The sequence below is a fragment of the Mixophyes fleayi genome, chromosome 2, assembly GCF_038048845.1.
Source record: "Mixophyes fleayi isolate aMixFle1 chromosome 2, aMixFle1.hap1, whole genome shotgun sequence".
Taxonomy (NCBI): domain Eukaryota; kingdom Metazoa; phylum Chordata; class Amphibia; order Anura; family Limnodynastidae; genus Mixophyes; species Mixophyes fleayi.
In genome coordinates, this window is record NC_134403.1 from 142,574,761 (window position 1) to 142,587,096 (window position 12,336).

The 12,336-nt window shown below is 38.1% G+C and overlaps 1 protein-coding gene across 1 annotated transcript in view; it reads left to right on the forward strand.

Annotated features, from left to right (window-relative positions):
* GABRB3 (gamma-aminobutyric acid type A receptor subunit beta3) overlaps window positions 1-12,336 on the forward strand; it is a 287,252-nt gene that overhangs the window by 97,162 nt on the left and 177,754 nt on the right. Inside the window, exon 2 of the mRNA XM_075200113.1 lies at window positions 7,938-7,985. Within this exon, the coding sequence (XP_075056214.1) occupies window positions 7,938-7,985 (48 nt within the window). The remainder of the gene's footprint in view (window positions 1-7,937; window positions 7,986-12,336) is intronic.

Here is a 12,336-nt window from a genome sequence, read left to right on the forward strand (position 1 = left end):
TAGAGCGCGTTGTCAGGAGTTTATTTTAGCAATGAATACGCCAAAGCCTTATCCAGCAAACTCGGAATTTCTAATTAGTAGATCCCATACCTGTATTTCATTATTTTGTGTTTATGATGAGAATTTGGTTATCTTGTGACACATGTAAATGCAAAAAGGTACAAAAGAACCCACTTTGAAACCATTGGAGCATTGTGTAGGTAATAACTCATAAAATGTTCCATGCAGTATCATATACTGTATATAATTATATGTTTGTCAGCTGCATATCTCAACACTGCTATAAATATAATTATATTATATTATAATTTTTCCTACCAGCACAAAAAAAGTGGACACTTAGTATCATTCTAAATGTATATGGTTTTTCCATTTATTATTGACCATTGTTCTTTCATCTTCTAGGAAACACTAACGATTATGGAAATGTTTAAACTGCCAGAAAACTGACATGCTTGTGTTTCATTGTATTGTAATGCTAATGATTATTATTACAGCATGCAGTATCCATGGCAGTGTTTGGACAGCAGATCAAAAAATAGTATGATGCAAAATAAACTCCTTTCTTACAAGAAGGCATTAAATCGTTTGTAAATCTAGCTTGGATGAATCATAAAGATCTAAAACTTAGTACATGCTTCTTGTTGAGGGATGTATTTGCAAACACATTCAAACATGTCCAGTTTATGTCAATTGTAGGTATGCTGTTTGAGCCAACTGGCCACTCAGATCATAAGAAGAGGCACAATACACTTATTGTATGCCCCATTAATACATGGGGGAGTACTATCAACAAATCAGATATATGAGAAGTGTAGGAAAAATATTGGAATTATGCCACCTCTGTCTACCTGAAGCTTTCATCCACATTGTGTGTTAGGTCAGTAAAAAGATAGAAAACTTAAAGAAATGATGGTTAAAGAAAACTAAATATGTATTAAGATTAGAAAAGAAAGTATATGTGTATTTTGTTTGGTTATTTGTGTATTGGGCAATTGCCTTATGGACCCCTTGTACAATGCACTGGAAGACTAGAGAGGTAGCATAGATGTCCCCTCTTAGTAATCCTTTCTTCTCTAGTTTCCTCTGCACCAGGGTGGTTAGAAAGTGTCCCTGCTCTTTCTGGTGCTGTCTAATGTGCTGCGGTAATTAGTAGAAAGAGTCCACATTTTTTTATACACCTTGTAAAAGGGTTGCTGTGTAAAGGGCATAGGGCTCATAGACCCTGCCTCTGCTGACCCTGCTGGTGACCTCTTGATGTCTGAATTTATTTTCCTAGCCACCACTGCACCTATTCTTTTCAGTTCTGTGGCTGGCTGTAATTGGTATTGGGAGCCATCCTATTTTGTTTTGCCTCTGTCCAGTAGACGCCACCAGCCCAGCTCTAAATATTGCTATGCATAGCAACGTTGATTTAGAGGACATTGTGCTGTTGGTGACCCCTATATCATGGCAGCCAGCAGAGGGTTTATTTCCTTGCCAACATGCCTAGGAAAAGACCCTGCACCTTTCAGTTCTGTCACAGTGTGTAATTAGTGCGCTCAAATTTGGCAAAACAAGCACTCTGATTATTGGAACCCAATGTTCTGGGTCATCCCAGCTCTGACCAGTCTGGAGTCTGGTTACTTTGATTAGGGAACACCCCATGTATTAGGCTCTTTGCAGCCAGTTAGGTCATGGGTACATCTGTGGCTCTCATTACACTGGCCAAAATTCACTCTATGGTGGTTATGTGGTTATGAAATCCTTTATATGTCTCTCAGTGCTGGAGCCTTTTGCATTTAAAAAGGGGGTGTGGAATTATTGATTTGTTCCCTGTTAAAACAATTCCCACACAGATTAGCCCTGGGTTTAGCTATTATTAAAAGTGCTAATAATTGCGTATGGGGCCCTATAGTAGTTGTATAAGTGCCACCTCTTAGGACCTCATTACCACAAGAACTACAGGCACCAGACTTACAGTGTTTTGTCCTTTGTTTGTCTTGTCTTTATTATAGAAGACATACCCCTTTTCTACTAAAAACAGCCCTGCACACCATGGACTAAAATCTCATAGCTGTTAAGGTTTCAGGCAACATTCATCGGCCCAACTCCCATGCATTTGCTTATGATGTCAATTATAACATAATATGACAAATGGCATAATGATATCACTGATGACATCATAAAGAACATTTAAAACATTACTACATCACTGATCACTGACATTACATAACCCTTTAGAATTATCTGTATTAGTTTGTGTTTTCTGTATAAGGTTCTAAATATGATCTGAGTTTCACCAAAGCCCCCTATTAGCATAACACAAACATGTATATTTCCCATGTTCTTTATTGAAGCAATTTTTCCAAATTCACTTTGTTAATTAAAAATATATGATCTTTTAGGATAAACATCTCATTAAGAGGTCAGTTTGGGTTATATGGTCAGTGACATGATAATCAAGTGTGTTTATTAGAAGCCCTTCTCTATTAAGTAAACTGTATGCAAAAATCTATGACTGTTAGTGTCCAAGATTTCTGTAAATCTGGTTCAATATGTGACCTAAAAATATTTTTGCAACAATAAATGTTGCATTAATCAAGTCTTGCATTAAAACAGGCTATTTTGTAAAGGCATGAATTTCAGGAAATACATTTTTCAATCACCATTGCTGTGTGGTGTAGCTGTAGTAGGACTGGGGAGATGTTAGGTCAAATTCTGCTTGAAAAACATGCTGAATTTGGTGAATGAGTTTAATATTTTGCGGAAGAGTTTTGAAAATTTTGTACATCTGTAGTCTCGGCGGTGCTTTCCGTTCCTTTAATTGTTAACTCCAAACTTTACACCATAACACAAAGCAGTGTTTCTTTCCCAGTAGCAAACAGAACACACGAAAACATTGCAGTAGTTTGCAATAGACATAATAAACCACATTATACAATCAAAAATCTTACTTGCAATACTAATAAAATTATTTGTAAGTAGAAGTAGATGCAAAAGTGATTAGGATAAGTGTACAAGCTGGTGAGCCTGTTTTGAAATCAATAAGAAAACGGGAAAATAATTTTACAAGGGAAAGATAATAGAGGGAGGGTGAACTGAGATGAGGGCTAATAGATAAGTGATCACTGCTATTTAAAAACAAATAAGATTCCATAGTGAAAATATTATTATTGATTTACTTGTATAGTATAACAAAATAAATATTACAGGGAATATTTAATGAAACAATTATTTAGCTAGCAAATAAATATGCACTTAAAGCAGAAAGTAGAATTAAAAATTGTCTGGAGAAGAAAGATGTCTGTTGTTGGTGAGCTCTGGCTTTTGTTTGTACTTATTCATAAGTTCTTCAGCAAACAAAAACAGATTTCAAAAACAGAAACAATACATCTCATCACCTTTATTCATTGCTTTATTTATGGTTGGTTCAGACAATGCAAAAGAAAGTCCTGCAAACAAAAACTATTCCTGTGTATTTACTATGAGTTTGTTTTGTCCCCACAATGAATTGTGATCTTTGATCTTAGAATAATTTTTGTTAGATGGTTACTTTTTGGAAGACTACAATGGTATTTTATCCATCCTTTGTCTGATCATGGTTTGATGTAGGTAAAAGTCAGAAATAATGTAACTTTTCCAGCCTCATGCAAATTAACTAACCATTTTCAGATCTTTTTCAAAAATATTTTTAGAAAGGAGGATAACCACTGATACAGCGCCCTATGATCCTAAATGCAGCCAAAATCCTGATACAAGGGTATACAACCTAATTAATAACAATAGCAACAATATTGCATCAGGACATTCAGCGCTTATAGGTTCTCATAAATAAACAGAAATATTCAAATGGACATAGGTGTATCAAACATGTCCATAGTGAAAGTTCCACTCTCATGAAGTATAGAAAATAGCTTATTCCACATCAAATATATACTGCTTCAAAATGATGTGCACCTTCCCATCACCTGCGTGGTATTAATAAAAGATGGATTCCTACCAGAATTCTGGGTTGGATAGGCATATAAAACATAAGAGGAGCTCCTCCCGATATCCGGACTCTCGCAATTAATTCCACTTTAATCCTTTCCTCTCCAATACCAGTGTCCACATATAATGATGGTCAGAGAAAAAAATAGACAAAATCTAGCGTGATATCGTCTAAAAACTTCAACAATTTATTAAAACTTCACATACAGAAAATATATTGTGTGATTGCTCCTACCAGAAATCGAGTTCTTAGCACATATAGGCAGGAGTCAGATGCAACAAATCCCGGGATGACACTTCCGCTTTAATGCCTTCAAACAAATAGCTAATACAGCATTCAACACACTGCCATGGATCAGTCTTATCACTCCGACGTGTTTCAACCGTCTAGCGGTCTTTGTCAAGGAGATAAGACTGATCATAAATCAAACAGCTATTTAAACCGGATGTAGCCAATCCAAAATAAGATCGGTAAAAATACATAGTAACACATTAAAATACATAAAACAACGCATTGCTATCAATACAGCGCTTAAAACTTGGTAGAAGATAGAATTATGTGCATAATCACCTAGACATCCACCGTGCCGATAGTATCTGAGAATAGCTTCATAACCGCTCAACCGGATGTGACATATCGGCATGGAGTAATAGACCAAGTGAATGCGTGTCAGGCATCATAAGCAATGGAACGTAAGGATAATGAAAGTGCCGGATATGACATGCCGCCGACTGATATGCAGAGCGAATTCATATCATAAGAAACCAGCATGTTTTATTAGTTTCTATAGTGTAATCAAATAAAGATATATATAATCTCTGAAGGATCTAATTGGTAAAATAAATGGCCATCAATTCAACATGCCTTTCCACAAAATATGATGCCCCAAACCGCAAATCTACACAGATGATGACATTCAAAGAAAACACTTGATTTCAAAATCCTTATTAAGCCCATATGGGATAAGGCTATTCAGATGGAATATCCACCTCATCTCCATCTGGGACAATAAGGTATCTGTATTCTTATGTCTCCAAGTTGGTTGAATTGAGTCTATACCCAAAAAATAAGTAATATCTTTTTCTTTGCAGGAATGATGTGTTTTAAAATGAGCAGACACCGAATGAGTTTCCAAGCCTTTTTTGATGTTATGAATATGTTCACTCATTCTTTTTTTCAAAGATCTAGAGGTCTTACCTATATAGATCAACCCACATTTACAAGCCATCAGATAAATGACATTGACTGAATTTACGTATTGCAAAAGTTTGTCCATTGGCTGTAAATTCCGTAGTTTTGCTCTTTAGATTATTATTGGAAGTGGATCTGCACGCAAGGCAGCTCCCACATCTATAAAATCCTTTGTTCTTTTTAAGACCTACTCGTGGTGTGATATCAGGAAGTATACCTTTTACTAAATGGTCCTTCAAGTTAGAGGATCTCCTATATACAAATTTGGGCTTTTTCGGAAGAATATTAGTTAAAATGTTGTCCTTATGCAGAACATTAAAATGTTTACGAATTATATGTATTGATAGCAATGCGTTGTTTTATGTATTTTAATGTGTTACTATGTATTTTTACCGATCTTATTTTGGATTGGCTACATCCGGTTTAAATAGCTGTGGATTTATGATCAGTCTTATCTCCTTGACAAAGACCGCTAGACGGTTGATAAGACTGATCCATGGCAGTGTGTTGAATGCTGTATTAGCTATCTGTTTGAAGGCATTAAAGCGGAAGTGTCATCCCGGGATTTGTTACATCTGACTCCTGCCTATATGTGCTAAGAACTTGATTTCTGGTAGGAACAATCACACACTATCTTTTCTGTATGTGAAGTTTTAATAAATTGTTGAAGTTTTTAGACGATATCACGCTAGATTTTGTCTATTTTTTCTCTGACCATCATTATATGTGGACACTGGTATTGGAGAGGAAAGGATTTAAGTGGAATTAATTGCGAGAATCCGGATATCGGGAGGAGCTCCTCTTATGTTTTATATGCCTATCCAACCCAGAATTCTGGTAGGAATCCATCTTTTATTAATACCACGCAGGTGAAGGGAAGGTGCACATCATTTTGAAGCAGTATATATTTGATGTGGAATAAGCTATCTTCTATACTTCATGAGAGTGGAACTTTTACTATGGACATGTTTGATACACCTATGTCCATTTGAATATTTCTGTTTATTTATGAGAACCTATAAGCTCTGAATGTCCTGATGTAATATTGTTGCTATTGTTATTAATTAGGTTGTATACCCTTGTATCAGGATTTTGGCTGCATTTAGGATCATAGAGCGCTGTATCAGTGGTTATTCTCTTTTCTAAAAATATTTTTGAAAAAGATCTGAAAATGGTTAGTTAATTTGCATGAGGCTGGAAAAGTTACATTATTTCTGACTTTTACCTACATCAAACCATGATCAGACAAAGGATGGATAAAATACCATTGTAGTCTTCCAAAAAGTAACCATCTAACAAAAAATATTCTAAGATCAAAGATCACAATTCATTGTGGGGACAAAACAAACTCATAGTAAATACACAGGAATAGTTTTTGTTTGCAGGACTTTCTTTTGCATTGTCTGAACCAACCGTAAATAAAGCAATGAATAAAGGTGATGAGATGTATTGTTTCTGTTTTTGAAATCTGTTTTTGTGTGCTGAAGAACTTATGAATAAGTACAAACAAAAGCCAGAGCTCACCAACAACAGACATCTTTCTTCTCCAGACAATTTTTAATTCTACTTTCTGCATGAAGTGCATATTTATTTGCTAGCTAAATAATTGTTTCATTAAATATTCCCTGTAATATTTATTTTGTTATACTATACAAGTAAATCAATAATAGTATTTTCACTATGGAATCTTATTTGTTTTTAAATAGCAGTGATCACTTATCTATTAGCCCTCATCTCAGGTAACCCTCCCTCTATTATCTTTCCCTTGTAAAATTATTTTCACGTTTTCTTATTGATTTCAAAACAGGCTCACCAGCTTGTACACTTATCCTAATCATGTTTGCATCTACTTCTACTTACAAATAATTTTATTAGTATTGCAAGTAAGATTTTTAATTGTATAATGTGGTTTATTATGTCTATTGCAAAATACTGCAATGTTTTCGTGTGTTCTGTTTGCTACCGGGAAAGAAACACTGCTTGGTGTTATGGTGTAAAGTTTGGAGTTAACAATTAAAGGAACGGAAAGCACCGCCGAGACTACAGATGTACAAAATTTTCAAAACTCTTCCGCAAAATATTAAACTCATTCACCAAATTCAGCATGTTTTTCAAGCAGAATTTGACCTAACATCTCCCCAGTCCTACTACAGCTACACCACACAGCAATGGTGATTGAAAAATGTATTTCCTGAAATTCACGCCTTTACAAAATAACCTGTTTTAATGCAAGACTTGATTAATGCAAAATTTTTCCACAATTTCACTCATCTGTATTTGAGAACATGTTTACTTTCTCAGAGCACTCAGTTCTTTTATTAAGTATTCTATGCTGACAACTACTGCAGTGGCGCACGCAGGGGGGGTTTCTGAGTCTCTAGAAACCCCCCCTGCGCTAACTAAGTGGCCACTGTCCTATACAGCAGCCGCGGTGCTGTCAAAGAAGCGTCCGCGGCGGTACTGTATTGTATACAGCACTGCCGCAGACGCTTCTTACACAGCGCCGCGGCTGCTATAAAGGACAGCGCTGGCGAAACGGAGCTGCTGTGCATGCGCAGCAGCTCTCTCTCTGGGTTTTTTTTTTTTGGGTTGGCGGGGGGAAACCCCCCCCCCCACAATCCTCCGTGCACCGCTGCACTGGTCCTATATGTGCCAAGTATACTAAAATGGATATATATGACAATGTTACTCAAGATGGTAAGAAAACATACATATATATTTTTTTTCTGTAAAGTCTATGTCAAGATCTTTGAATGTGTCACTTTTCTTGCAGGAAGGCAGTTGAAGAAAACAAAAGACTCTATGCAATTTATGACACAAGGTAGGTTTCTTTTATAATCATATATTGTTATGGTGTACATAATGGTGTCAGACATACTTGGAGACATTTAATAACTTCAGTTCCATCAGATCTGTGCACAAGCACCATGTTCATCAGTGAATGACAGCATTTAGCTTGAAATGATTAAATGTTGTTTAATTACAATATTATCAAGTATATTTCTTATATATACAATGCACAACATCAATTATATTGTTAGAAAGTAAGTTGGATAGGTTAAATGAGATCTAAAGTTAAGCATTGTAAACAAATTGTTACAGTTGCTGTAATAATAATGTTAGAAATATATTGTTTATATACAGTAGTGTGAATGCTGTAAAATTATTATTTGTGTGAAACCTCTTACTGCTACAGTACAGGTGGCTTGCTTATACTATCTGAGATAGGAATTAACACATCTGTGCTTAAGTGAGAGTATTTAGGGGAAGTTTGAGGAAATGTCAACCTGGGTGAGATAGACATGTCTATCCTAAAAGATGAAAATCAATTCTAAGTTTCAATGTATCTTTAAAAGTATGACCTGTGTAGGACCAGAGAGAACTGGACTTGAGCACTTTTGTCCTATACATTGAAATCAATGTGCTGTTGCGCTCATGTCTTACACACTTTTAAGTTTGGAGTTGAACTGTAGTTTTCACTTTTAAGGCAGCGTTCAATTGTAAACTCACTTTCATTATAATCATATAAGATTTAGTGGCAGTTAAAGAAAACCAAAGTAGTGCACGTCATGCATCTAATATTATAGCACAACAGTTCTTCTTGAAAGAACTCATAGTGGAGACCACAATTTGACTTTATTCTTGGACAACATTATTTTAAGGCAGAGCACAATTGGAATCTTTGGGTGAAAATGAAATTTGAGCAGGTAAAATGCAAGATTCTACTTACTGTATGTCAATTAGTAGAAATACGCAGAGAGTTAAATTTTTTGTTAAGAAAAATTTACACCTCTATAGTATTGTCAGGCCGTAGGCCTTTTGAGGACTGTAATAGAGCAAAACACTAACCGGTATTAGCACTACTGAACTAGTAGGTGCGGAGTCTAACGTACCCCTGGTGTTCGTCAGGGACCCCCGCAAGGAGGTTTGGACTTCGCTGCACAGGGTACGCAGGTCGTGGTCCTATTAGCCAGTTGCCGGTGTAGTGTAGAAGGGTCAGACGGTCCGTGTCACCCCAATCGGGAATATACGGTTCCAAGGGAAATCCAAAGGAATAGTCGCCAAGCCGGGGTCGCAGTACAATATGGGTCACTCAGATAATGGGATAGTCGCCAAGCCGGGGTCACAACAGGAAAGCAGGAACTGTAGATCACACAGGGGAAACTGGAGCAAGTGAACCAGGAACACAGGCTAGTGGACCTGTTACTCTGGCACCCTAATGGCGCCAGAGTCAGGTTTAAATAATGGACAGAAGGCACTGATTGGCGGGCACAGGGAGGCAGTGATAGTGGAGACAGCGGCGTCCCGTTGCCTAGCAACGGGACAGAGGAAAGGGCGCATGCGCCCGACAGCACAGGAGAGGACCAGAAGGACTGCAGGACTCCGGAGCGGCCGACGGGAGGTCAGACATCCGTTCCCCATCTGACAGGAGATCAGCGGGAACGGCTTCTGACAAGTATATTTTACTGAATTATTTCTTAATCAATGCTCCATTTTGATTTCCTGCAGAACACATTTTGTAATTCTGTTCTGCTCATTTTGGGGCTCATGCTGAATTGGGTCCACATCCATTTACTTAGCATAAAATACACAAATTTGTACTGTGCATGACAAAAAAACACATGCACATACATACTTATCCATATCTGACACTAGTGTCTCCTTACCCTTATAGAGTTGGAACGACGAAGGGAATGGAATGCAAACGCAGACAGTACAGTAAGAGAATGTTGACATAATTGCAAAGTTAGACAGACTGGCAAAGAGACGCATAAACACATATCGGTAGCCATGTCACTTACGAGTGCCTGAAGGCTGGTGCAAATACAAAATGATGATGATGATGGTCAGCAGCACTAGCTAGCAGCTTCTGATTGACTGATTGTGGAATCACTCCTAAAGATTTTTTCATTGATCGTGCCTATATTATTTGATTTTGTATTATAGAATGTATTTTTTGCTACAATCATTTGGACACAAGACGGGATATTATACCTGCTACTGTATATTATAGAGGGTTTTTTTATTATTTAAATGAAACCTAATAGCAAATGTGTTTTTCATTATCAAAACAAATGTTAAAAAACTTTTCTTGTGCGCATGGCCCGTTTGGCTGTAAGTATATCTGGATGTAAGAATGCCTGACATACAACCTGGCGCATATGCTACTGGGCATACATAAGTATATGTGTCCAACTTCACTTACCTATCAATGTACCAAAGAGGAAACAGAAAGCAGTATATAAATGGGAATTCTACAAACTGTAGGAGTAAAAGTGCATTGATGTATGCCAATTTGCTCATATGTTTACAGGTCCAAGGATGAACACATTGCCCCACAGGTCAAATTAATAGTCCATTTACATCCATGGACACATCTTCTCACAAAACAATGGAACATGAGAAGATTCAAGAGTTATATGCGAAAATGTTGAGTCAGTAAAATACTGTATTAATACATTCTAGAATCTTGTATGGAACAATTGGAAAACATTTATTAGAAGGCACTTTCAATCTGATCAAAGTAGATGAATAGTGTTCCTCCTGCGCTCCTTAGGGATAAGGGAAGGGATTTAGGAATGCAGCCTATAAATTCCCTTGGGAATACCTACTTAGTCCTCACCAATGTATTGAAAAGCAAAAATAGTTTTGGGAATAAGGCACAAATAGGACGGTAGGTTAGAATGAAAACAGGTAACAAGTGCCAATTATGTGTGTATAGCAGGCAATATAAACACTGGGAAAAAGCTAGTCCTTTCAATCTGATATATTTAGTGAAAATACAAACTTTGTCTCCAGGTCAAGAGGCTCTGGTCTCTGGCATTTGCTAGGAAATATTTGTTCTGCCTTAAGAATAGCTTTACAAGCTTCTTACCAAAATGACTAAAATAGCATAACATTGTCAGCAGAATAAACCTATATAAGGGCAGGAAGGAACAATTGGTAAGTATGGAATTTGATCCAATACAGTAAAATAATGTGAATCTTTGGATTCATTGGCCAAATTGTTATAGGCATATTCAGGGCCGGGCTGGGACTAAAAATCAGCCTTGGCATTTAAAGCCCACAGGCCCACCTGCTGTGGGCTCCGTGCACAATATTGTTGCAAGCTAAAGTGGCGTTGCTGGTGCAGTCAAACATGGAGCATCAGCACAAACTTGTTCATACATGACAACTCTCCCAGAATGTTCATGAGACTGCCGAATTCCGAGTAGAGCTGGCATTTCTCCCGCATCAGCGCCGGCATGGAGATGTGTATGGGTGGAGGCAGGCCCGGCGCTCCCATTAGGCAAGGTTAGGCAGTTGCCTAGGGCGCTGGGCTCTGGAGGGCGCCTGGAGGGCGCCACAGAATGAAAATTACTTTAAAACTGTGCGGCGACCGCTGACAATACCTTTCACGGCCGCCGCACAGCGTTCAGATAAATACACGGGGAGGGGGGCAAGAGGCTATTGATGAACACTGCCGCCTCTCTGCTCCATCTCCTCCCCTCCACTCACTGACTGTCGGGTGTGACATCATCATCATGGCCCGACAGTGTCAATGAGTGGAGGGAAGGAGACGGAGCAGAGAGGAGCAGCTTTATGCAGGCAAGGTAAGGAAAGACGTGGGGGGGGAGGAGGGAGGAGTGACAGTGTTTCGGGTGCTGATTTTCAAAGTGTTCCTGCGGTGGGGGGGCGGCGATTTTTGCAGCGGGGGGTGCCGATTTTCAAAGTGTTCCTGCGGCGGGGGGGCACCGATTTTGACAAAGTGCCTAGGGCGCCAAGGACCCTAGCATAGGCCCTGGGTGGAGGGGGCAGAGCTTTGCGAATTGCCACATTTTGGCCCCGCCCCCACTGACAAAATGCCTGCTTTGGGTCTTTTTACCAGTGTAAAAAGACTGAAAACAGGCATTACGTCACTGGGGGTGGGGCCAAAATGGGGCTATTAGCTAAACCCCGCCCCTTCCACCCTCCCCCTACATCCCTCTTCAGTGATCTCCCAGAGGGAGTCAGCCAAAAGTAGGCAAGTATGACTGTCTTCTGCCCACGCTGATCAATTCCCTTGTTATTCAAATCACCTGGAGCACCGTGAAAATGCAGAAAAACCATAATGTTTTAAAATATATATATATATTATATATATTTTTTATTTTTTTAAAAACATTATTATTATTATACAACATTATATATAT